General features: G+C 43.4%; 1 protein-coding gene across 1 annotated transcript; it reads right to left on the bottom strand.

Annotated features, from left to right (window-relative positions):
- Window positions 1-12,551: 12,551 nt before the first annotated feature.
- Window positions 12,552-24,041, bottom strand: LOC120023026 (paired box protein Pax-9-like). The gene is made up of 3 exons (XM_038966977.1): window positions 23,399-24,041; window positions 20,689-20,840; window positions 12,552-12,818 (listed from the first exon to the last, which is right to left on the bottom strand). The coding sequence occupies exons 1-3, from the start codon at window positions 24,039-24,041 to the stop codon at window positions 12,552-12,554; spliced, it is 1,062 nt and encodes a 353-aa protein (XP_038822905.1).
- Window positions 24,042-27,917: the final 3,876 nt, after the last annotated feature.

Below are 27,917 nucleotides of genomic sequence, written 5' to 3'. Positions count from 1 at the left end.
AGATCATGTGACACTTAGGTTGCACACAGGTGGACTTTATTTATCTAATTATGTGACTTCTGACGGTAATTGGTTGCACCAGATCTTATTTAGGGGCTTCATAGCAAAGGGGGTGAATACATATGCACGCACCACTTTTCTGTTTTCATTTTTTTAAATTTCACTTCACCAATTTGGACTATTTTGTATGTCCATTGCATGAAATCCAATTAAAAATCCATTTAAATTACAGGTTGTAATGCAACAAAATAGGAAAAATGCCAAGGGGGTGAATAGTTTTTGCAAGGCACTAAATCATGTTTTCAGTCACATGAGAAATGTATTATATGCTGTATTATAGATATTTTCATCTGACCTAGATAGTTTGTGTGTATGCATTGATATGTAGGCTATGTGTGCCTTTTTTTAATGTGTGTAGTTCTGTCCTTGAGCTGTTCTCTGTCTATTGATGTTCTGTATTATGTCATGTTTCATGTTTTGTGTGGACACCAGGAAGAGTAGCTGCTGCTTTTGCAACAGCTAATGGGGATCCTAATAAAATGCTAAATAACAAATCTAGATGTGGTCATTGCTATTGATAGTCTCTCTATCTTAATATAATAGCTATTACACAGCATGTCCCTCTGAAAATCAGTCTGGCAATTCCATAAACTGAATTAGATAGAGTACGTGAGTATTATAGTATTGCATTCATCTCCATGCCTCATCTCCTCCTCCTCCTACGTAGGTGGAGCTGTGATGCTGCTGGTGTATCAATACGTATCTGGATGGTTAAATAAGAACTGGTAACGAGGAGAAGCCCACCAACCTGCCTTAAGGTGCACACCAGCCTGCCTGATGAAGCCCACCAGCCTGTCTTAAGGTGCACACCAGCCTGCCTGATGAAGCCCACCAGCCTATCTGATGAAGCCCACCAGTCTGCCTGATGAAGCCCACCAGCCTGCCTGATGAAGCCCACCAGCCTATCTGATGAAGCCCACCAGTCTGCCTGATGAAGCCCACCAGGCTGTCTGATGAAGCCCACCAGGCTGTCTGATGAAGCCCACCAGCCTGCCTTAAGGTGCCCACCAGTCTGCCTGATGAAGCCCACCAGCCTGTCTGATGAAGCCCACCAGGCTGCCTTAAGGTGCCCACCAGTCTGCCTGATGAAGCCCACCAGCCTATCTGATGAAGCCCACCAGGCTGCCTTAAGGTGCCCACCAGTCTGCCTGATGAAGCCCACCAGCCTATCTGATGAAGCCCACCAGGCTGCCTTAAGGTGCCCACCAGTCTGCCTGATGAAGCCCACCAGCCTATCTGATGAAGCCCACCAGGCTGCCTTAAGGTGCCCACCAGGCAGGCCATTAGGATGCTTACCAGGCAGGCCATTAGGATGCCCACAAGGCAGCTGCCTTAGGGGGCCTGCTGTCTCAGGGTCCAACACCCACAGGCCTCCCTGACCTCTTAACTTCCAACAGATTGTTCCAGCCAGTGGATGTGCCATATATACAACCATAGTACAACCAGAATACAACCAAACACACAACTGCTAATGAACACTGATCTGTTATCCATATTACAGCCATACAGCGTCCAATCTAATCTTCTATTACAATCAATAGTACTCCACCTAGACAAATCAGGGCCCTGCCTCATCTAATACAAAAAAAAATATTGGGAACAATTTACATTTATAATGCAATAACCATACATGCCGTGACATACTGTGTGCATAGTTTCAGGGCCCTGGGCATAAGCACATTGGCAGTCAACTAGATTGGAAAATTAGTCTACCCAGCTATCTAAACTTGTAGTAATCATGGCCAATTTACCGACCGGGGGTCCTGACCTCCAGGGGGCCCCTATTGATTCTGTTATTCACTCTCACTCATAGCATATTAACATGGCATTGTTTATGGCAAAAGTTATAGAATTGCAGACAACTTGCTTTAAAACTGCAACATTTTCTCGCCTAGGGCCCCCGAAAGGCTAGGGCTGGCCCTGCATAGATGATCTGCTAATATCAGCCTATTCATCATACAGGGGGTTTAGAGTCCACCACAAAATATTACAGATACACAGCCACGCCACAACCCGTGTTCCACGGCCAAATGGCCAGATTACACACACGCCACACCCACAGTGCCGTAATTCACAGAAGACTTCACATGAACATGAATCAACCACCAGAAAAATTCAGCCATTTTTATGTGCACTAAATACAACTTACAGATCATCATAAAATACATTTTGAGACTCACATTGGTGTCTAGAAAACACTTGTTTGAAATAGTGATTTTTATACATTTCTTTTTCAGAGTGCCTTTGAAGCTGATTAAAACACATCAAACTTGAAGTGTGTGTGTGTGTGTGTGTGTGTGTGTGTGTGTGTGTGTGTGTGCCTGTGTGTGTGTGCCTGAGTGTGTGCGCCTGAGTGTGTGTGTGTGTGTGTGTGTGTGTGTGTGTGTGTGTGTGTGTGTGTGTGTGTGTGTGTGTGTGTGTGTGCTTGTGTGTGCTTGTGTGTGCATGTTCCTGTCAGCCATAGGAGGCTGTGTTGCATCAGTCTCCTCTCTCCTGTGGGGCTGGCTGATTCACTAGAGCAGGGTAGCTAAGTACAAGCTAAAATAACAACCTCGAGATATTCAAATATTTGAGCAGAGAATGGAGTCTACAACACACTCTCTCGTTCTGCTCTATATCTCCTGTAGGCACTCACACACACACACACACACACACACACACACACACACACACACACACACACACACACACACACACACACACACACACACACACACACACACACACACACACACACACACACACACACCTGCAGCTCAGCCAAAGGGCGATGGTCCCCGTTCAGGAAATTATACCTGGCTCACTTGCGCTCCCTCTCTTTCTCCCCCCTTCACTTCCTCTCGCTCTCTCTCTCTCTCTCTCTCTCTCTCTCTCTCTCTCTCTCTCTCTCTCTCTCTCCACCACCTCTCCTTCTCTTTCTCTCTCTCTTTCTCCTCCCCTTTGCCCCCTCTCTCCTCCTCCCTCTCTCTCCTCTCCCACTACCCCTGGCAGCAGTCAGCAGTAGTCTATGTTGTCAGGTTTCTATTTGACACTCATCACTAATGTGTGTGTCTGTGTGTGTGTGCTCTCTGCTAAAATGAAATAGCTGTGGGTTTTGCCCTGAGGCCCACTGTACGCTCGGTGATAGACTGGCTAACAACTGAAGGTTGTGGATGGATGAAATCGTAAAAGCCTAACCTGTTCCCATGGCAATGGAGTGTCAAATGCATGTGTTTGTTTGGGTCTTGACTTCTAGCAACATGTTAGCTACGTGTGCTGGATTAGCCTAGCAAAGCAGTAAAACCCTCCCAACAGGAAAACATACATACAGTACAGGCATGCATACTCTTAACTGCACCTTCCCCCATACTGAACATATACACTCAGCGGCCAGTTTATTAGGTGCACCACCCCGTTCACAAAAATGGTTCGCTCCTACAGACAGTGAGTCACGTGGCCCTGGCTTGCTATATAAAGCAGGCAGACAGGCAGGCATCGAGGCATTCAGTTACTGTTCGATAGAACGTTAGAATGGGCAAAAATAGTGAGGGGGGGACTTTGAATGTGATATGATCGTCAGTGCTTGATGTGCCAGTTACAGTGTCTCAGAAACGACCGACCTCCTGGGGTTTTCATGCATGACAGTGTCTAGGGTTTACCGGGAATGGTGCAACAAAGAATGGTGTGGCAGACCTGTGGGTCAAAACAACTCGATGATGAGAGAGATCGAAGGAGAACGGCAAGAATCATGCAAGCTAACAGGTGGACCACAAACAGGCAAATAATGATACAACAGTGGTGTGCAGAACGACATCTCGGAACGCACACCTCGTCGGTCCTCGTCACGCAGCAGACAACCTCACCGGGTTCCACTCCTATCAGCTAAAAACAAGAAGAAGCGGATCCAGTGGGCACACGATCACCAACACTGGACATTTGAGGAGTGGAAGAATCGCCTGGTCCGACGAATCCAGGTTCCTGTTGCGTCATGCTGATGGCAGAGTTAGGATTTGGCATAAGCAACATGAGTCCATGGCCCCATCCAGCCCGGTGTCAACAGTACGAGGAATGTTTTCCTGGCACACGTTAGGTCCCTTGATACCAATTGAGCAATGTTCGAATGCCACACCTTGTAGAATCCATGGCCCGAAATAATTCAGACTGATCTGGAGACAAAGTGGTTTTGTGGTTTTCCCCGACACAGTACTAGATGGGTATACCTAATAAACTGGCCGCCAAGTGTATGTTAATCCCTTGCAATCTCGTCTGTCTCCATCATAATGACCTATCTGTCCCTGTCTCCACTTTGGCCACCATTGCAATCATGACAAAACAAAACATATACTAGCAGCATGTGGTTTTCCCCTACCAGGCCAGTGGAAACAGAGGGAACTGAAAGATCAAGATACTGTACAGTATGTGTAGGAGCCATAGTTTAGAGTTTGGTGGTAGTGTTCTGTGCTGACATAGTTACAAATGGAAAGCAGGTATGGAAAGTAGGTTTTAAGACATATAGGAAACAATCTGTCTCTTGTCACCTTCCTTGTAAAGACTCCAGTGGTCAAGAACACGCCTGACCCATGTATTCCAGTAATGGTGTGTAAACTCCCTGTTCTCTCTCTCTGTGTGTGTGTGTGTGTGTGTGTGTGTGTGTGTGTGTGTGTGTGTGTGTGTGTGTGTGTGTGTGTGTGTGTGTGTGTGTGTGTGTGTGTGTGTGTGTGTGTGTGTGTGTGTGTGTGTGTGTGTGTGTGTGTGCGCGTGCGTGCGTGCTTGAGTGCGTGTGTGTTCAACATGCTCTTAACCCATGTATTCCAGTAGTAGTGCGTGCGTGCGTGTGTGTTCAACATGCTCTTAACCCATGTATTCCAGTAGTAGTGCGTGCGTGTGTGTTCAACATGCTCTTAACCCATGTATTCCAGTAGTAGTGCGTGCGTGTGTGTTCAACATGCTCTTAACCCATGTATTCCAGTAGTAGTGCGTGCGTGTGTGTTCAACATGCTCTTAACCCATGTATTCCAGTAGTAGTGCGTGCGTGTGTGTTCAACATGCTCTTAACCCATGTATTCCAGTAGTAGTGCGTGCGTGTGTGTTCAACATGCTCTTAACCCATGTATTCCAGTAGTAGTGCGTGCGTGTGTGTTCAACATGCTCTTAACCCATGTATTCCAGTAGTAGTGCGTGCGTGTGTGTTCAACATGCTCTTAACCCATGTATTCCAGTAGTAGTGCGTGCGTGCGTGCGTGCGTGCGTGCGTGCGTGCGTGCGTGCGTGCGTGCGTGCGTGCGTGCGTGCGTGCGTGCGTGCGTGCGTGCGTGCGTGCGTGTTCAACACACTCTTAACCCATGTATTCCAGTAGTAGTGTGTGTTGCACTGGACTCAGTGTTACTCCAGTTGGAGCTTGTCTTGTTGCTGAATGCGTTGGGTGGAGTAAAGATAACCATATGACATTTGGAGGCAGACTCAACATCATGAATTAACAACACATGTTCTTTCTCCCCCCTTCATTCTTTAAACGACAGCGTTTTCCTTTTGGACCTCACTTCCATAACGTTTGACCTACATTAGATTGAAGAGTGCCCAGATTATTACACCAAACTATGTATCTTTGTTTACAAACATACTGATCACAGATTTTAAAAGCAATGGCTTAATTTAACTCGGTTATATTTTAGGTTCCTATAAGCCAAAAGAAATGGACTTTGTTCAAGAGTAATGTGTGTTTTAGTTAAGAAAATCATCAAAGGTAGACTCAGCGATATGACGTAGATGCAGAAAGTAAACCTCATAGTGGGTCAATTTCCTCAACAACTAAGAGCGGTGAAGCGTGAGGGTGAACCTTTCCGCTATTTTGATGCCCTGGCTACCACAGCGTGAAGCAAACCAGTGCACATGCGCAGATACTCTCTGTGACCGTGTGAGAGGAACGTTTTGCATCTCGCTCATCTCAATATGTTTGGTGCTACTCGTACCAATGTCATTTTACGGAGTCTTTAAGGTTGAGCACCATGACGGTGGTTCTTCCTATTGTTTGGTTATTGTTTGGTTATTGTTTGGTTATTGTTTTGGTTAATGTTTGTTTATTGTTTGGTTAATGTTTGGTTAATGTTTGGTTAATGTTTGGTTAATGTTTGGTTATTGTTTGGTTATTGCTTGGTGATCTATTGAAGGGATTCTGAGTAGGGCTGGTACAGTGTGATCATCTCACTGTGGTTGACGTACATTCAAAAACAACACTACCATCCCAGAGTTATTGTGCTGATCTAGGATCAGGTCATGCAATTTCTTATTGTGTTCTAAAAGGCTAAACTGATCCTAAATCAGCACTCCTACTCTTTATAGAGACCCTTTATACATACGACCACTGTTCATCTTACTGCAGCTCTGTGATGTGGTTCACAAACGGTCAAAAACAACACTAAGATCCCTGATGCAACGGTCCGTGACCACTGGATGCGGGGGAGAATGCTTTCCAAGTCAAATCAGCCCCGACATGCAAAGACAATGGGATGAATGTTTACACTGTCACTCGCAGAAAGGGACTGGTGATGGAACTCTGTGTTTGGTTTCGCCAGATATAAATGGGACCCATCTCGTTCAAAAAGTTCACTCAAGTTTGCCAAAAAGCACCTGAAAACACCTGGATGATCATCAAGACTCTTGGAAGAATATTCTATGGACAGATGAGTCAGAAGTATAACTTTTTGGACGAGATGGGTCCCATTATGCCTGGTGAAAACCAAACACTGCATTCCACAGTAAGAACCTCATACGAACGGTCAAGCATGGTGATGGTAGTGTGATGGTTTGGGGATGCTTTGCTGATTCAGGACCTGGATGACTTGCCTTAATAGAAGGAACCATGAATGCTGCTCTGTATCAGAGAATTCTACAGGAGAATGTCAGGCCATCCGTCTGTGAGCTGAAGCTGAAGCGCAGCTGGGTCATGCAGCAAGACAATTATCCAAAACACACAATCAAGTCTACATGAAAATGGTTAAAAAGCAACAAATTTGCAGTTTTGGAATGGCCTAGTCAAAGTCCAGACCGAATCCCAATTGAAATGATGTGACAGGACTTGAAATGAGCAAATGTCACTGAGTTAAAGCAGTTCTGCATGCAAGACTGGGCCAACATTCCTCCACAGCAACGTGAGAGACTGATCAACAACTACAGGAAGCGTTTGGCTGGAGTCATTGGAGATAAATGTAGCACAACCAGTTATTGAGTGTAAGGGGGCAATTACTTTTTCACACAGGGTTATTAGGTGTTGCGTAACTTTGTTTATGAAATAAATGAAGTAAGTATGTAATTTTTGTGTTATTTGTTCACTCAGTTTCCTTTTATCTAATATCAGGTTTTGGTTGAAGATCTGATAATATTCAGTATCAAAAATATGCAAAAGTAGAGATAATTAGAAAGGGGGCAAATACTTTTTCACAGCACTGTATATACAGAACACTGTATGTCATGGAAAGAGCAGGTGTTCCTAATATTTTGTACACTCTGTGTATATTATATTAATAAAGTAGTACTATGTAAAATAGCTGCTGAGTTCCATTAAGCTTTTTTTTTCTCTCTCTCTATCTCTCTCTCTCACACATACACACACACAAACACACACACACACACACACCTCTGAAACCTCAGCCCTTTCCCATGTAATGAAGTAAACAATGTAAAAGAGCTGCTGTGTTTCATCAAGCTCACACACGCACACTCACACACACCTCTCCGCAACACACACACCTGTCCGCAGCACACACACCTCTCCGCAGCACACACACCTCTCCGCAGCACACACACACCTCTCCGCAGCACACACACCTCTCCGCAGCACACACACACCTCTCCGCAGCACACACACCTCTCCGCAGCACACACACCTCTCCGCAACACACACCTCCCCGCAACACACACCTCCCCGCAACACACACCTCTCCGCAACACACACCTCTACGCAACACACACCTCTCCGCAATACACACCTCCCCGCAACACACACCTCCCCGCAACACACACCTCTCCGCAACACACACCTCTCCGCAACACACAGCTCTCCGCAGCACACACACCTCTACGCAACACACACCTCTTTACAACACACATCTCTCCGCAACACACACCTCTCCGCAACACACACCTCTACGCAACACACACCTCTACGCAACACACACCTCTCCGCAATACACACCTCCCCGCAACACACACCTCCCCGCAACACACACCTCCCCGCAACACACACCTCTTTACAACACACACCTCCCCGCAACACACACCTCCCCGCAACACACACCTCCCCGCAACACACACCTCTCCGCAACACACACCTCTCCGCAACACACACCTCCCCGCAACACACACCTCCCCGCAACACACACCTCTTTACAACACACAGCTCCCCGCTACACACACCTCTCTACAACACACACACACACCTCTCCGCAGCACACACACCTCTCCAAAGCACACATACCTCTCCACAGCACACACATATCTCCGCAGCACAACCTCAGCCCTGTGCTGCTGGCCTGCTGTTTGTTCAGGACTTAATGAGTGTACATACTCCAGGTCAGGTGGCTGGTGACCTCACAGACCACAGGCAGATCAGGCTGTCCTTGTCACTACTAGTCTCTGAGTCGGTTTGCTACTCCCACACACACACATATACAGATGTAAGATCTTAGTTTGAGCCAGTAATATCTTAATTTGAGCCAGTTTGCTACAGCAGGAAAATAATCCTGCAGCTACACAAAATTTGAATTATTGTGTGGACTATAATAAATTTACATTTTTGTAGGGGTTGATACATTTTCTGTGAAGGAAAAGTCTGAAATGTACAATCTTCATAAGCTTTTTTAAACCTCAAATACACTACACGTTTTAAATGCCCTGCATTGCAGGAAAGTTCTCCTGCAAAAGGGTAATCAAATTAAGATCCTACATCTGTGCACATACACACATACTCTTTTTGTATCTCTTTCTCTCCCCCCATAAGTCCCATTATTAGACAGACACAACACCATTAGAGGCACAAATACTTTGATTTATACCTAGGTGGTGATGAACTTTAGCCTGTCCATGGTTGAATGGACCTTCTGAATGTCATCTCTCATGTCAAACACTTCTTGACACACCAATGGAATCACTATCTATTGGTTACTCTTTTCATGCACAATATTCACAGATCCATTGGGATGGAAAAACTCACCCAGATGTTAAAAACTTTAAAAAATCTCTTAACAACTTAAACATTAATATATTGACCTACGCTAAAACTGTGCATTTTAATATAGATCGACAAGACTAGAAGGTTATCGTGGTCGAAATTAATTAATTCAACACGTGTAATTGGAATACGGCTGGGTCTACCTATTCACAGACAATGCGGCTAGGCCTACCTATTCAGAGGTAATGCGGCTGGTTCTACCTATTCAGAGGCAATGCGGCTAGGCCTACCTATTCAGAGGCAATGCGGCTAGGCCTACCTATTCAGAGGCAATGCGGCTAGGCCTACCTATTCAGAGGCAATGCGGCTAGGCCTACCTATTCAGAGGCAATGCGGCTGGGCCTACCTATTCAGAGGCAATGCGGCTAGGCCTACCTATTCAGAGGCAATGCGGCAGGGCCTACCTATTCAGAGGCAATGCGGCTAGGCCTACCTATTCAGAGGCAATGCGGCTGGGCCTACCTATTCAGAGGCAATGCTGCTAGGCCTACCTATTCAGAGGCAATGCGGCTGGGCCTACCTATTCAGAGGCAATGCGGCTAGGCCTACCTATTCAGAGGCAATGCGGCTGGGCCTACCTATTCAGAGGCAATGCGGCTAGGCCTACCTATTCAGAGGCAATGCGGCTGGGCCTACCTATTCAGAGGCAATGCGGCTGGGCCTACCTATTCAGAGGCAATGCGGCTAGGCCTACCTATTCAGAGGCAATGCGGCTGGGCCTACCTATTCAGAGGCAATGCGGCTAGGCCTACCTATTCAGAGGCAATGCGGCTGGGCCTACCTATTCAGAGGCAATGCGGCTAGTCCTACCTATTCAGAGGCAATGCGGCTGGGCCTACCTATTCAGAGGCAATGCGGCTAGGCCTACCTATTCAGAGGCAATGCGGCTAGGCCTACCTATTCAGAGGCAATGCGGCTAGGCCTACCTATTCAGAGGCAATGCGGCTAGGCCTACCTATTCAGAGGCAATGCGGCTAGGCCTACCTATTCAGAGGCAATGCGGCTAGGCCTACCTATTCAGAGGCAATGCGGCTAGGCCTACCTATTCAGAGGCAATGCGGCTAGGCCTACCTATTCAGAGGCAATGCGGCTAGGCCTACCTATTCTGAGGCAATGCGGCTTGGCCTACCTATTCAGAGGCAATGCGGCTAGGCCTACCTATTCAGAGGCAATGCGGCTAGGCCTACCTATTCAGAGGCAATGCGGCTAGGCCTACCTATTCAGAGGCAATGCGGCTAGGCCTACCTATTCAGAGGCAATGCGGCTAGGCCTACCTATTCAGAGGCAATGCGGCTAGGCCTACCTATTCAGAGGCAATGCGGCTAGGCCTACCTATTCAGAGGCAATGCGGCTAGGCCTACCTATTCAGAGGCAATGCGGCTAGGCCTACCTATTCAGAGGCAATGCGGCTAGGCCTACCTATTCAGAGGCAATGCGGCTAGGCCTACCTATTCAGAGGCAATGCGGCTAGGCCTACCTATTCAGAGACAATGCGGCTAGGCCTACCTATTCAGAGGCAATGCGGCTAGGCCTACCTATTCAGAGGCAATGCGGCTAGGCCTACCTATTCAGAGACAATGCGGCTAGGCCTACCTATTCAGAGGCAATGCGGCTAGGCCTACCTATTCAGAGGCAATGCGGCTAGGCCTACCTATTCAGAGGCAATGCGGCTAGGCCTACCTATTCAGAGGCTATGCGGCTAGGCCTACCTATTCAGAGGCAATGCGGCTAGGCCTACCTATTCAGAGGCAATGCGGCTAGGCCTACCTATTCAGAGACAATGCGGCTAGGCCTACCTATTCAGAGACAATGCGGCTAGGCCTACCTATTCTGATTGAAAATGGCATGAAAAGGAAAATGTGAAAGAATTAAGAAACATTTTATTCTCTCTGGGTTGCGAAACTGTAGACCACCAGTAGACAACCTTGCAACGTTTTACCCAGCCGTAGCCTGAGTATACCACCCAGCCATGACATCCCTATGCAACATTCTTGTTTCATGTCAAGCGAACATTAGGTTGGCAACAATAAGTAACATGCACAGAATGTTTTGTATTGAGAAGTTATTGTAAATACCCTATTGTAGATTTTATGCCATTCAGATGCTAAAGTTGTAGCCTAACAAATAGCCTACTATCGCTGACAAATTTCTACAATTTTAGGACCAACAAAAAGCTTTTATGTAAGCTCTTAATTTGTATCGAATTGTTGCATATAGCCTATATTCCTAAAACTCTGGCTAAATTTCACACGTGTGACTTTTAAAAGTGTGTAGAATATTATTTCACACACAAGGTTTTTTTGATAATACTCCTTACACTTGAGTTTCGAAGGTTTCTGAAACAACAGCTACAATTCAGAAAAATCAGGTAACATCCAAACAATTATTTTAATTGAGATACATTCAATTTCATTGTGCATCTTTTGGAACTGCAGATTATTTTACTGTTTTACCATGATGTAGTCTTAAACATTAGGGAATGTTCCCCATACGGTCTCCACCGTGGCCTTTTGATGTAATAACTGCACTTTGTTTAACCGCAGTACCTTAGTCAGTCTAATAAATAAACATTAGGATAACTTCTCTGAAGCATTGCATTACATTTAAGTTGAGAAGTGAAAAAACAATGTTCAATATTAAGACTTTTGTGTTTATAAAAAAAACATAACACAAACAAAAAAGAAAAAAATACAAAACATCCAAAATAATAGCAATTGATATCACCCTGAAACACTTAAATGCAAAAGGTTGTTTTCCTGCTGGTTTAGATTGTCATAGCCTCCTTTAGCCCCTTTTCTCTAATAACATTTGCAGAGAAGTGTTCAAAAATGGGTTTAAGAGACAAGCTGTTGATGAGGATTGTGTCCCCCATCCCCAGTCATTCAGTCCTTCAATACACCTGACCTGTCCTGTGAGCTGTCTGCTGGACAACAAACAGGCAGGGTCATGTCTGTAGATACTGTAGATAGTGTGGCAAACCTTTCCTTCATGTCCTGTCTTTAACTGTGTGTTAACTTGACTTCTCCACACCGTGTTATATGGAAGAGACTGTTGTGATGGATGTCGCTCCTAGGTGAGGTCCTTCATTTAAATACAGAGAGGTGATTGTTTGTGATGAGCTGACACAGGACCTATTGTAAGGAGAGGACTCATCTCTCCATTTCTCCTTCTGTCATCCTCTTTTCTCTCAATCTGCCCATCTGTCTGTTCTTCTCCCTGTCTTCTTCCCTCTCTCTCTCTCCCACCTCTGTCCCTCCGTCCGTCCATTCGCCCGTCTGTCTGTGTTCTACAGTGCTGAGGCGCTGACGGTGTGGGGGTAGAGTGTGTCACGGTGGTGGGCTGTCATACCCTTGAAGGCCAGCGAGGAGGCAATATTGTCACAGCTGTGGTGAGAGAGAGCACTGCCACTGGGCGGCTGCCATGTGGGACCGGTCACATAGGCCGACGTGGTGGCGCTGTACCCCATGTAGGGCGACACTGGGGTGGGAGGGGGGTAGGCCGGGATACTGGGTGCTGTGACATAACTGTTCACTGTGGGCAAACCACTCTGCATCTGTCAGGGAGAAGGGAGAGAGAGAGGGGAGAGAGAGAGAGAGGGGAGAGATGGTGAGACAATAGATAGGGAGGAGAGAAACAAGGTGAGGTAGGTAGAGAGCGACATAACGGTTCACTGTGCTTGGGCAAGACACTCTGTGTCAGAGAGAGATAGATAGAGAGATAGAGAGAGAGAGAGAGAGAGAGAGAGAGAGAGAGAGAGAGAGAGAGAGAGAGAGAGAGAGAGAGAGAGAGAGAGAGAGAGAGAGAGAGAGAGAGAGAGAGAGAGAGAGAGAGAGAGAGAGAGAGAGAGAGAGAGAGAGATAGATAGATAGATAGATAGATAGATAGATAGATAGATAGATAGATAGATAGAGAGAGAGAGAGAGAGAGAGAGAGAGAGAGAGAGAGAGAGAGAGAGAGAGAGAGAGAGAGAGAGAGAGAGAGGGGGGGGAGACCAGATTAGACAGAGGTGGAGTGAGGACCAGCGGGAAAGGATAGACCTGGTTAGACAGAGTTAGAGAAAGAGAAGAGAGACCTGGAAAGATAGAGTTAGTCAGGTAGAGTCAGGTAGAGAGAGTGACCAGATTAGACTGAGTTAGAGTGAGGTAGAGAGAGATCATGTTAGACAGAGGTAGAGTAAGGTAGAGAGAGGAGAGACCTGGTTAGACAGCAATAGAGTGAGGTAGAGAGAGAGAGGAGAGACCAGGTTAGATACAGGTAGAGTCAGGTAGAGTGAGGTAGAGAGAGAGAGACCAGGTTAGACTGAGGTAGAGTGAGGTAGAGAGAGAAGGGAGAGACCAGGTTAGATAGAGGTAGAGTCAGGTAGAGTGAGGTAGAGAGAGAGAGGTAGAGAGAGGAGAGACCCGGTTAGACAGAGGTAGAGTGAGGTAGAGAGAGAGGAGAGACCAGGTTAGACAGAGGTAGAGAGAGGAAAGACCAGGTTAGACAGAGGTAGAGTGAGGTAGAGAGAGAGGAGAGACCAGGTTAGACAGAGGTAGAGTGAGGTAGAGAGAGGAAAGACCAGGTTAGACAGAGGTAGAGTGAGGTAGAGAGAGGAAAGACCAGGTTAGACAGAGGTAGAGTGAGGTAGAGAGAGAGGAGAGACCAGGTTAGACAGAGGTAGAGTGAGGTAGAGAGAGGAAAGACCAGGTTAGACAGAGGTAGAGAAAGGAGAGACTAGGTTAGACTGAGGTAGAGTGAGGTAGAGAGAGGAGAGACTAGGTTAGACTGATGTAAAGAGAGGAGAGACTAGGTTAGACTGAGGTAGAGTGAGGTAGAGGAAGTGAAGACCAGGTATAACAGAGGTAGAGTAAGGAAAAGATAGAAGAGACTAGGTTAGACAGAGGTTGAGTAAGGTAGAGAGAGAGAGGAGAGAGCTGGTTAGACATAGGTAGAGTGATATAGAGAGAGAGGAGACCTGGTTAGACAGAGGTAGAGTGAGGTAGAGAGAAAGAGGAGAGATCCAGGTTAGTCAGAGGTAGAGTGAGGTAGAGAGAGAGACCAGCTTAGACAGAGGTAGAGTGAGGTAGAGAGAGGTAGAGACAGAGAGAGCAGGTTACACAGAGGTAGAGAGAGAGAGGAGAGAGACAGACGGGGAGGAGAAGAGGCATTAGGGAAATGTGGTGTAGGTGGTCATTGAGGGAAGGGGACTGGAGAGAGATGAGGAAAAGGAGAGAGAAAGGGAGAAGTGAGAGTTATGGTGAGACTTAGGGTTGAGCTAGAATGTACTGTACTGTAGGTTAATGGTAGAGAGGTGACCGGTGAGATAGGAGAAGAGAGGGTGAATGTGGACAGAATAAAATAGGAATTTGGAGAAGTTTAGGTTTTGTTGAAAGGGAGGAGAGAGGAGATGTGGGATGACAGAAATGAACAGAGGGTTAAACAAGCATGAGCAACGTTTTGGCACCATGACAAAAAATAACTTTGAGAATTCACCAAATTGTTTCAACACTATGCCTTAGATATTATATCCGTGTGTGGTCTATTCTATGACTTATGGGAATCAGAGTGGTTTCTGCGGAAGAGAGATCATTTTCGTTGCTGTATAGTATTTGGCCAGGAATTCCTCGACATAAAACCCAATGCCTATATTATTTTTTCTTTCGATGGACATTTACAGTCATGACGTTGCACGTGCATTACTCAGATTCTAAACGCTTTTAGTTTTTATGGAGCCTTATATTTAAGGGATGTTTTGTATATCACGAAGCAAAATGCCGTCGGCCTACTTACATCATGGTATTTTAGTTTACGGTTAACCTATCTAATGTTCTCCATAGGCCTACACAGCCTTTCATTTATGTTTTGTTTTTTCAAGATATTGAAATGATTTTAAAGCTAATAAAATAGTTAGTAAAGTAGCCTAGCCTACATAGCCCATGTTGCACATATCTTCATTTGGTACAATTATTTTCCCGGTGTTGGATATTGATAAATCAATATGCACACGTCACATGAATAAATTCATTTTGATCGAATCCTGATATTCTACACGACTTGCTTTTCGTATAGGCCAACTTTTTTTTCTCCCTCCTTTATTCATAAATATTAAATGGGAAGTCAGGCTGGCTTGCTTGTGGCTCTCAATAGTTATTTTAATGGCTATCATTCTACAGTAAATTCTGTCAAATGGAAAAGGCAAGCTTACCAATTGAATTCTAGTTTTCTATTTCGTTACATAATTCGCTTTCTTTTTGTTTATCGTTTTCATGCCTTTATATTATACAAGACGACATACCTGAGATATTGATGGATACAAGTCATTTAAATTGGAATAGGTGCCCACTGAATAGGATCATTGAATAAGGATCATTGAAATAAGAAAACGTACAAGGCAGTCTGTAATAATACATATTTTATCATATTTATTCTAATCCAATCTCGAGGTATTTAGACAACAGTAGACCATATTGAAATGCATAAAATGGTTTAGCCTAATAGGCTAATAAATCATAATTGTAGGAAAAATGCCGTCGTATCCAACATGTCAGTCAAAACCTAATGGTCTTTACTATGTTGCTATCATGTCTGATGAAAACGATCCTATAGACTCTAGACTACTGGCACGTAAGAAAGGTATTTAAAGATTACATCCGAGCCGCTGGCGTTGTTTGTGAATATGCGTGTTGTTACCTTAAATTGAAATGTAATGATCCAATTATTTTTTCAAAATAGTGACATGATACACGTTGCCCCGTGGGCGCGTGACTGGGACAACTCAAGTAGGCCTACGGTTAAGAGTACGTCAGGCACTGCATGCGTGTACTGTAGCTATAAGCCAAAAAATAAGCTACATCTTGAATTCATTGTATGTTTTTGATTATTTTAAAATGTTTGCGTGTGGGTTCGATAAAAAAAAATAGTATTTGTTATTAATCTATACATGCTTTATTGACCTGTCATTGGGAAGGAGTTATTTTTTAAAATATATTTCTCATCAGTAAATAGCTGTGCCATTGCAGCTGCATAGCCTATAGTGAGCTGTTCGCTGACACTTGAACAAAGAAAAAAATACATTATTTTAGCAAAAAAAATATTTGGACATAATGAATCCTTCAGCTTTTTGAAAATCCCCACTCCTTAATTCAGTCGCCAGAAGTCTACTTGTATTATAAGGAGGGACTGTGGATGTGGATAGGGAGAGGGCGGGCGTGTTGCGTTGTGTTTTGAAAGTGTGTGCCGGCTGCAGTGTGTGTGTAGTGAGTGCTTTGAAATATGGGTCTATATGCCCCAATTTGAAAGGATTTAGTACATCAGTAGGCCTAGTTCATCATCAACAAATGAAGTCCCGTTGACAACTATAGGCCTATAGCAGCCTGTGGCACGCAGAGAAAGCCATACTTTGAAAATGGGGCGTTTGAATCGATTAAAACCGCACGAATTGCAATCCAAATAGTTTAACATGTATCGTATTATAAGTATTTCTTATATTCTGATGATGGCTTTAGATCAGACTTTGACATACAAAATCTCAAAACTAAATAATTTGCTATTGAAACCTTGGAATAAAATAAAGTAATAATCTAAAAAATAACATGACCTATGGCTGATTATGCCATGTATAGACTATCTGAAAAATGCATTAGGCCTACATTTTTTTTAAATTTATTTATTTTTATCCGAACGACTTATATCACCACCCAGCCACCACCGCATGTGTTTTTCTGCATAATTTGTCCCCATTGATGCATCAAACGGTAGTCTATTGAATAAATCGAGGTCTCCATGTATCATCAACTGGTCATAACTCGCCAGTCTTTTGGTCTCAAGAGGGGTTTCAATGCTGCGTGTTTTAACAACAAACCATCAAAGACATTTGATAACACCATACTTGAATATCGATCAATTCACTTCACATTATACAATTTGAAAAGGTCCGTGTGCCTTTTTCCACTAGGCCTTATGGGCGTCAAGACCCCGGGATTAGTTTTGGCATTATCTCGCGTGCCCCCGACGATATATCAAACGAAGTACGCATGCCTCCCCCTCTCACTTCCTCTCTCACACACACTATATCACTCATGCACGCTCGCACTCACACTCTGTGTCCTCCGCCTCTTGCCTCCACCTCACACGTTGTTTGCACCCTTGCAGTCAATATATATTATCCAACATAAAATGCACCATATTTTCTAACACAAGACTAACACCGAGTTTAGTGAGATGTTCTTTGTGAAACTTTTGGAATTAAAATACGTTTATACACACAAAAATATAATATGTTATTCGACTAGGCCTATTAGTGGGATAAGCTTCGATGAAATTTACCCACAATTGCAGCTTCTATTAGATCAGAGTGCAAATCATTATTGGAGGTTAATTGTTAACATAAATGTAGCCTAGTCCACTGGCCAAAATATATAAACGTGTCATTACGTTTGAATTATTTAAACCACTCTTGTTATTCATTTACATTAGGCCTAATATTAGTCATTTTAGCACGTTGGTTAAGACAATACGGAAATGCCATGCAATTAGGAAGTCAGCATAAAATATACAACAATAACACACAAAAATAAAAATAAAAATGTTAAATTCCCCGATGATTGTTATGATTATCTTAGTCTGTCAATCGGTCTCTATTTCTGTTTTGTGCCAATTGATTTTCTCTTCTTGAATGAAAAAATAATAATACTGTAGAAACGTGTCCAATTTATTTTTAAGAACTCGTATTTACAATGACGGCCTACCGGAGAACAGTGGGTTAACTGCCTTGTTCAGGGGCAGAACGACAGATTTTTACCTTGTTAGCTCGGGGATTGGACCAGCAACAACGCTCTAACCACTAGGATACCTGCCGTCCAATGATGTAAATCAACGTCAGCAGGATGACCTGATTCCTCTGGTCAAGTTTACTGGTAGAAAATATGAGGACTTGAGAAGTTTAGTTTATTTCTTCTTCGTTGATATCCGTAAACCTTATAAGATAAAGGCAAGTGGCTGCAAAGTACAAAATAACAAGAGCTTTTGCTGAAAAAATTGCTAATTAAATATGTTACCCCCATACAACATTTGGCTATGGAATATTGCTAAATTTAAAGTTTCGTTCAAACAGAACTCTACAACCCTCACAATTTTTTTTCGCAGTTTAAAACTGCAGTAAAAGTGCGGTAACTGCAGTGAAATGTGGTATTTGTGGTATACTGCACTCTAACTGACAGTAACACTGAAAAATGACTGCAGTAAAAAAAACGGTGTTAGTTAGGATGCAGTATTTTCAGCATGCTGAAGTTACACTGCACTCTGACTGCAATATATTTTAGTACGGAAAAGTTGGTCTATTCAAATGCACATTTGGCGTGCTACGCTAACGACCGCCAATGAGCTTCTCAGTGCATCATACACAGTGCCTTCGGAAGGTATTCAGACCTCTTGATTTTCCCCCCACGTTTTGTTACATTACAGCCTTATTCTAAAATTGATTAAATTGTTTTTTTCCCTCATCAATCTACACACAATACCCCATAATGACAAAGTAAAATAGGTTTTTAGACATTTTTGCAAATGTATAAAAAAAATCTGAAATATAACATTTCCATAAGTATTCAGACCCTTTATTCAGTACTTTGTTGAAGCACCTTTGGCAGCGATTACAGCATCAAGTCTTGTTGGGTATGACGCTGCAAGCTTGGCACACCTGTATTTGGGGAGTTTCTCCCATTCTTCTCTGTAGATCCTCTCAAGCTCTGTCAGGTTGGATGGGGAGCGTCGCTGCACAGCTATTTTCAGGTTTCAGAGATGTTCCAGAGATGTTTGATCAGGTTCATGTCTGGCCTCTGGCTGGGCCACTCAAGGACATTCAGAGACTTTTCCCGAAGCCACTCCTGCGTTGTCTTGGCTGTGTGCTTAGGGTCGTTGTCCTGTTGGAAGGTGAAATTTCACCCCAGTCTGAGGTCCTGAGCGCTCTGGAGCAGGTTTTCATCAATGATCTCTCTGTACTTTGCTCTGTTCATCTTTGCCTCGATCCTGACTAGTCTCCTAGTCCCTGCCACTGAAAAACATCCCCTCAGCATGATGCTGCCACCACCACGCTTCACCGTAGGGATGTTGCCAGGTTTCCTCTAGACATGAATGACGCTTGGCATTTAGGCCAAAGAGTTCAAGCTTGGTTTCATCAGACCAGAGAATCTTGTTTCTTATGGTCTGAGAATCTTTAGGTGCCTTTTGGCAAACTCCAAGAGGGCCGTCATGTGCTTTTTACTGAGGAGTGGCTTCCTTCTGGCCACTGTACCATAAAGGCCTGCTTGGTGGAGTGTTGCAGAAATGGTTGTCCTTCTGGAAGTTTCTCCCATCTCCACAGAGGAACTCTAGAGCTCTGTCAGAATGACCATTGGGTTCTTGGTCACCTCCCTGACCAAGGCTTTTCTCCCCGATTGCTCAGTTTAGCCGGGTGGCCAGCTTTAGGAAGGGTATTGGGGGTTCCAAACTTCTTCCATTTAAGAATGATGGAGGCCACTGTGTTTTTGGGGACCTTCAATGCTGCAGACATTTGTTGGTACCCTTCCCTAGATCTGTGCCTCGACACAATCCTGTCTCGGAGCTCTACGGACAATTCCTTCGACCTAATGGCTTGGTTTTTGCTCTGACATTCCCTGTCAACTGTGGGACATTATATAGACAGGTGTGTGCCTTTCAAAATCATGTCCAATAAATTTAATTTACCACAGTTGAACTCCAATCAAGTTGTACAAATATCTCAAGGATGATCAATGGAAACAGGATGCACCTGAGCTCAATTTCGAGTCTCATAGCAAAAGGTCTGAATACTTATGTAAATAAAGTATTTCTGTTTATTATTTTTATTATGTATTTCTGTTTATTATTTGTAATACATTTGCGAAAATAAAAAAATAAAAAAACTGTTTTCACTTTGTCATTATAGGGTATTTTATGTAGATTGTGGAATATAAAAAAAAAATACAATTTTAGAGTAATATTGTAACGTAACAGAATATGGTCTGAATACTTTCCGAAGGCACTGTATGTCAAGATGTCAACATATATCACCTGCAAGGAAATGTATGGATCCGGAGGTTCCAGGTTCGTGGTTAATTTGTCACAGAACTGAATCAATCATATGCCAGTGATGGACACAAAACTACAATATGTAATAGCAATGTAACAGCACGGTAGCCCTATGTAGCTTATACACTGCCGTGGTCGGTGCCTTGTCTAGAGGCATACCGCCCACCTCCAGAGAAGGAGGTAGCGTGTCAATATGATTGAAAGCACCAAGAAAGCATACTCAACTCGTATATTCAATATTCAATATGTGTGAGACACTAAACTTGAAGGTCATCATATTGTACTTGACCTTGTGATTAACACAAATTAGGCTAAAGATGGATAAGGATGGAATTCTATAGAAAGGAGGTGTTTCCTTTTACCTGTGTGCATTTTGCTTCAGGTTCTATAGAATGCGGTGATTTATGCTGCACTCCATTGACTAGTGGAGAACTTGCTGATGGCAGAAAATGTGTCCTGTTTATAACACTCCATTCTTCTAGTTTGGCGCTGGGAAAGGACGAACTGTCACTAACTGCATGGAGCAAAACAAAGAGACACAGAGACAGAGAGGAGAGGGAAGTCAGAGGAGATGAACCGAAGAGACTTCACGCGACCACTCCCATCTATTGTAGGAATTCATGTCACCTCAAAACTATACAGCTTTTTAGCAAAACCCCCGACTAAAAGTTATCCTGCAAAAATACGATGAATACTTGAAATGGTAACGATCATCATTTGCTAGGAATTACTTCAGATCATGTAAATAGAGAAATGGCTAGGGCTATGGTTGTCTTAAAAGGCGTTTCTGCATCTGTTTAGACAAATCTGAATTAGGCAGACTCGTTTTGTGCAGTTGGCGCCTAGCCCTAGTCATTTCTCTATTTACATGATCTGAAGTAATTCCTCAGAACCCTGGAAAACCCGTATATGTGTGTGGTTTTGCCTTAGCCTACTGATCAAACCGAAGCAGCTCATTGCTAAAAGGAATGCAGTAAGACGATTCTTTCGTGTAATGGCCAGGAACATTTAACCAAGCCCGTCTTCCTGTGGGGACAAATTAGATTTACTTGAACCGTTCCCCCTTTGAACGTGATGGATATTATATTATACACGGTTCCCAGAGTTTAGAATAGGAAAAGCAAGCCCACCAGTGTTGTAACTTGAGAAGACCACTGAATCGATTATTTTTTTCCCGACCCACTTTACTTTCTTTCAACAAATCAAGTTTTACTTGTAGTTGTCTATTCTGTGCATAAAGACATTTTTTTTAATATTTGTTGAAGGTCTAAAAGGTTTGGGTCTTTTTTGAGGGTCTTTTTCTTAGATAATCATTCGCTGACATAAAACTGTCTTAGGTTATATTGAGGGAGGATGTATGTTATCTTTTGTTCTTGATGGAGCGGTAGGCCTGGCTTGGCGTCGTGTGTGTGTGTGTGTGTGTGTGTGTGTGTGTGTGTGTGTGTGTGTGTGTGTGTGTGTGTGTGTGTGTGTGTGTGTGTGTTTGTGTGTGTGTGTGTGTGTGTGTGTGTGTGTGTGTGTGTGTGTGTGTGTGTGTGTGTGTGTGTGTGTGTGTGTGTGTGTGTGTGTGTGTGCGTGTGTGCGTGTGTGTGTGTGTGTGACAGTGCCATTTGATGACCAATGCCTTTCAAAATATCGCCATATTCCAAATGCAACTCATATAATTTACGCATTTTTACGCATAGCCTATAGATTTATGCTAAGCCTATTGTTTTACGCATGAGGCCTGTACTCGCCATTTGTGTCTTAGTGATATTTTTTTACGCTCTTTGTCTTAGAATAGGCCTACTGTATTGAGTATTCACTCCATGTTGTAGTGTAAACCCAACAGCAGATCTATAATAGGCCATATCATAGTCAAGTTTTTCTAAATAAAAACATGAGTCTCAAGGCTGGCGAAGTGATCGTGGCGCTAAAAGGCCTCACGTCATTCAGTGTACATTATACTTATTTTCGGCTTTCAAAACCTGCCGCAAACATCTGCTAATAATTTGGAAATGCATAAATTGTTTATAAAGGCATTCTTTGAGAACACATTCCTCCCCGGGATTTCTTGTTCGGCTTGAAGATCTGCGCTGCGTTTGAGAGGCGAAGCCTTGTTGTCTAGATTGTCGGAGTTAAGTTAAGACATGGAATGGCCGCGGCCTCCGGTATCTAAAGAGTTATATTATACAAGCTCTAAGGAGAGTGGCATGTTTCTATCTACAAGGCGGTGAGACGCAAGAGCGTTCTATCTTCTGACAGATGCACGGTTATGACAAGCGCATAGGCGGTCGACTGACATCTTACACTCTCCTTGCTAAAACAAAAAACGTTCTCCCTAAAAATCTTATTCACAAGAAAAGCCAGGTATTATTATTTGTTGAAGGTCATATTTATTTAGGCTATATTGTTTCCAAAATATAATAGTATTTGTGGTAACATAGCGAAAACGAACTGTCCAATCATGACTGTAACTAACAAAAACAAGTTCTCTAAACTGAGATAGGGCCTTTACGCAACAACACAGGCTATTGGAGCAGTATGATAGGCTTAAAACGTGTGAAACTGCATTGCAGGGTGTGTATTTGAAGCAAGGCAAAAACAAAATGTGTGGCTGCAAGACATGGCATGGCAAAGCTTTGAACACCTCATTTTGATTTGAGTTCATCTCCCCGTGCACCGCTGCGCCTTCCCTTCGTTATCCCACTAATATTACACATCCGCCCCAAGCCTTCCTTCAACCATCTGTTTTAATGCAACCGTTTGAACTAGGAACTAAACTTTACCAATATATGCACTCACCGGTTCTGGCAAATAACACATCACTAACTTAGAAAGCCAATTTATTTTCGCACTTTGTTCACTATTTTATATTTCATTAGTAGAATAATGATCCTGATAAAAAACTGCAGAACTCAACATTTAAAAAGTTACACATCTGCCTACCTTGCGACAAGGCCCACTACACGCAGACACGCAAAGTACGCACACGCACCGCACCCCCTGCTGACCCATGCGTTTTCCTATTTATTTTAACCATTAACAAATGCAAATTCTTTGCCCATGTACCAAAGTAAAAATCATGCTTACTTTGTTGCTCTGTTATCGACCGAATCCCCAGAATATCTGTTACCGAGTGCGATGAGGGCCATATCCTGTGCATAGCCATGTGTCCAGGGAGGGAGTGCATGCCCGGGGGAGTCGGTACTTTGGTCCCAGAGGCTCCGATGGGGGTCGGATACGAGTATATGTGGTTGTATGGGAGCGTTGGTTGAGGTGGTTGGTGAGACGACTGCTTGCTGGACTCATACTGGCTCTGCTGGGATAGATTGCCAATCTTGTTGCGGAGGATCCGACTGATGGAGCTCACAGATGGTAGATTAAATTTGTCACAAACGCCATCAGCCAGTAGCCTGTCCCGGATCTCCCATGCGAAAATACCCGGGTCCCTCTGCTTGTATGTCCGTATGTGCTTGACCACTGACGGCGTGGTGACCCGTGGCTTGCTGCCCCCGATCGCTCCCGGGAGTATAGAGCCGGTCTCGTTGTATCGGGCCAGTATCTTGCTGACGCAGCCGTGGGAGACCCGGAGCTGTCTGCTGATGTCGCAAGGTCTGATGCCCAGCTGAGCGAGCTCTACAATCCGCAGCCGGATGGCGTTGGGTAGCGGTCTGCCGTTGACGAAAACACCGCCGAGCTGGTTCACCTCTCCGAAGGCTGGCTCTGGTGTCATGGAAACATATACAGAGACAGCTAAATGAAACACACATCTTAAGTTAGACAACTTGTAGCTGTAGTAGCCTGTAATCACAACAATGCTCTATTATGACTAGTGTTGTTAATCATGCCTAAATGCTAATGCGGTCTGCAATGTTGTTTCCAACCGGTTAAGGACGGATTAAATGCTTATTTACAGCATATGAGATTGTCTTAAATGTATTGGGATGTATATAGAATATGCATGTCTTTATAATACCCTCAAAACAGATGCGTAAACCCCAATTTAGCGCGTGATGAAAATGAAAACATGTCCTACGTTTAGTCGCTCATAAAACCCCGCAATGTTTTTCCGTTTGTCCATAACATACTGCTACATTGTAATACCGTTGTGTTTTACTTTCAACATACAGTTGCAGTACAAATGTGTTTTACGCATATCTATGCTATAGGCTAGTTTTACCAATCGGCTTCTAATAATGGTAATTGGAAAATCCCATCGTAAAAACCAACTGAAGCGTAAAACAACTGTTCGGTGTATCCATACAATCGCCTTACAAGCAATATAGACTAATCATAATTGAGGCAGGAATACCCGGGGCCGAGTGACTGTTATAGACTAACTCCATCATCGGCACACAATGTTTTCATATAAACTTACCCATTGCGTTTAGTCCACAAATTATTATTGGGATCTCGGAGTTACACCTTCCGTCCAGTTCCGCGTCCAGTTTCGCTGGTGTCTGGAAACCTGTCTAGGGGAGCACAAATCCTCACTCTCCTCTGCCACGGGTAGGCTACTGCGATAACCAAACTACGATAGTAGCGAGAAGGACAAATCCGCGATGTGTTTCCTGATGGCAGGGGAGACAGGTTTACATTTCAATCCAGACAATCATGGGCCGGACTTCCAAAACTTTGCTTCTCCCCGAGGCTCGGTCCGCCAATGAAAGTTTGAGTTTGTAGAGAGCAGCTTTCCTATTGGACTGAAAGTTTGACATGACATATGCTCATGCAGCAAGGCAACCCCCTCTCTTCCACAGGAACTACAGACAGGGTTACCCTACCACCACGAATTGCAATTATGAGTTGCACTACACAGGAATGGTAAGTTATAATATTAATATTGTGATTAGGACTCATACATAACAATGAATTAGGCTACAGGATAAACCACCAATGTAATAATCCCAATATAATAATACAGTCAAGTGTTTGGCTTTTGCTGCCTATATAGTCAGTGAGGAATTGATGTGATATGAACACAAAATTATGAAAGTGAAAATAACATCTTACATATTGATATTCCATTCCCTCAATTCAAATGGACAGTCTAAAGTCCGTAAAGGCTGTCTTCACTCACCAACCAAAGAAATAACAGGAGACATTGAGAATATTTGCACACCATGAAGTGGCGCCCAGAGTAAGGCCAACGAATCTTATGATGTAGTATTCATAGGCCTTGACTTTGACTTATAAATACACAAACAAAAACAAACAAAATAAGTTACTGTCGGAGTTGGTCGTTAGGTCATTGCCTACATTGCTCATTCCTTTTAGGCAACTAATACACTTGTATTTCAATGTTTTTTTAAATATATATTATCCTTGTGTAAAACATTTCATTTATATTCCAAAGTAGCTCAGGCCTTGTTTTGATTGTTAATTTGTGTATACTTTAACAAATGTTGATTCATCTCTTTCCTCTTGCATAATCGAGATACGAAACAAATTAATATTTCTAGGTTGTATGTTGATATTCAACTGAGTGTATATATTTAAAAAAATATATATAGGTCTAATGCGTAATCTCAGAAAACTTGGCCTAGAGAGCAGACTATATGTTTGCTATTAATAGCTTGAATAAATGTTAGATTTGCATATTCAACACAATGTATTTATTTAAAAAACATGTATTTGAGTTACTTATAATTGCATATTTCAAATACATTCACAATTATTATGAAATATGTTATTAAAAAAAGGAATATGAAACAGTAAGCATATGGAAGTTTGCTGTTATGTCATGTTTATTTATTCAACGTATAGATACATACCATGAATGCGCTAGACTAACCCTACACCTATATTTCACTCATCTGACAGGCAATATAGAACGCCTTCCACACGTAGGTAATCGGACGCTTTGTTTCCTGTTTACAGGAGAAACTATAGCTCTGAAAGCGCTCGGTGGTTGGTTGACCTGTGCTCACGGTTTTCTCTTTCTCTTGTTGCTAAGGGTCACTTCACAACAGTAAGCTTAGTTTGCTCGGCATCTTAGAAACAGATTTAAGGGTATCAACACTAGCCTATATCGTCTATACACACACATATGTCGCTCAAGCTTATTCTGCACTGCATTTTGTCAAGATTGGCTTAGACTGTCCATCTTCTTACTGTCCGTGTCTTCCAGGACCCTCATCTGTTATAGCAACGATAGATTCCAGGTTAGTGATCACTGAACTCTAAAGTCTTTCTCGCTCGTTTTCCAGCTGTTCTATTGGTGCATTTCCATACAGGATTTACCCCAGTGTTTTACCCCAAAGGCTTAGACTTTTCTCTTTCCATCTATGCGGGCCGGCACCCATGTCTCACTGGGCCATGGCTCCGGCGGAACCGCTCTCACTTGGGGCCAAAGCCAGGCCACTGGTACTTTTCAGCTGGCATTTAGCCTACATCATAACAATGGCCAACTGTGAACTTATCACCTTCTCACAAATACACTGTTTTGATTGTGCAGAGGTTGTTGATTCTGCTCTTCACAAGTCCGGACTGTCTGCCTTAGCTATGGAAACACTATGTCCCTAGTATAGCCTAGTGTAACACTAGGTCTAATGCGTAACACTGATGTTACAGTCGAAAAGCAGCATAAGGGTGTTCCTGGTGTACGTATTTGTGCAGACCGGGCCGATTCCCCTGGCCCCCGCTCTCGATGGCAGCCACTAATGCCTTAAGGATAATGTTTACCGTTGGAAAACGTGCTCAACTTGTTTCCATTGAGGTGCTTCGGATGTCTGGAATAACAAAGAGTCAAATCGAGGGATCAGAGGTCTCCGCTCAGCAATTAGTAGTGTAGATACTTTCAGATTCATGTGATGGTATTTAAAAAGCATTTACTTTACTAATATTATACTTATATTATTTAGCCCCATTCGGACCATGCATGGTGCAATGTTGATCAAGATTCGAAGTAGGCTTATTTATGATTTTTTTTAACCGTTAGTTCACGAGCAGATCCAGCCTCAAGTGCCAATTCAATTCCCCAGGGACGCGCGTGCATTGGGGCCAATCAAGGCATCGAGGGAATTCGCTTGAATCCATTCCACCTCCGTAACATTCTGATAGAATGGATGTCTTGTGATGTGTCCCTCGGCTGTTTAGCTCTATTCTTCTTTCTGTCCACACGTCATTTTATCGCAGTGAGACATAAATCTGAAGGGTAAATTGGGCATTGACAGATAAGTGTTAACGATGTGCGTAGAGGAATGTGAAGAGATATATGCGGTCTTTAAGTCTGCCTAAAGAGAGAATAATGGTCGTGTTTCATCAGCGAGATTTAGGCTCAGATTGTATTACAGCCGAAAAGATATTACATCAGATGTTTGTATTATTGTTGTTGTTGTTATTGGCTGTCTTATTATTGTTATAACTGTATTCCTGAAAAATATTATTATTTGTATAAAGGTGGTAGGCCTATAGACCTATTATTATTATTTATTATTATTATTATAATATTTTTGTTATAGCCAAGCATGGTAGGAATTTACCATATAAAAAAAGTTTGTGTATTCCATGTGCAGGCCTACTAGGCTACAGTAGACCTACATCTTCCTATGTGTATCTCGATGCATTTTCCTGTTCCCCAGACTTTTTGCTTTACATTATGCGTTGC

The sequence above is a fragment of the Salvelinus namaycush genome, chromosome 28, assembly GCF_016432855.1.
Source record: "Salvelinus namaycush isolate Seneca chromosome 28, SaNama_1.0, whole genome shotgun sequence".
In the NCBI taxonomy this organism is placed as follows: Eukaryota; Metazoa; Chordata; class Actinopteri; order Salmoniformes; family Salmonidae; genus Salvelinus; species Salvelinus namaycush.
Note: the sequence above shows the minus strand (reverse complement) of the source record. Positions and strands in the feature narration are given on the sequence as shown.

Excerpts from the sequence above, each read along its gene's own strand:
- LOC120023026 (XM_038966977.1), bottom strand. The coding sequence starts at position 24,041 with ATGACACCAGAGCCAGCCTTCGGAGAGGTGAACCAGCTCGGCGGTGTT. Across the intron at positions 20,841-23,398 it reads GTCGATAACAGAGCAACAAA|TTAGTGACAGTTCGTCCTTT; the intron begins GTAAGCATGATT and ends TGCTCCATGCAG. Across the intron at positions 12,819-20,688 it reads CTGAAGCAAAATGCACACAG|ATGCAGAGTGGTTTGCCCAC; the intron begins GTAAAAGGAAAC and ends TCTCCCTGACAG.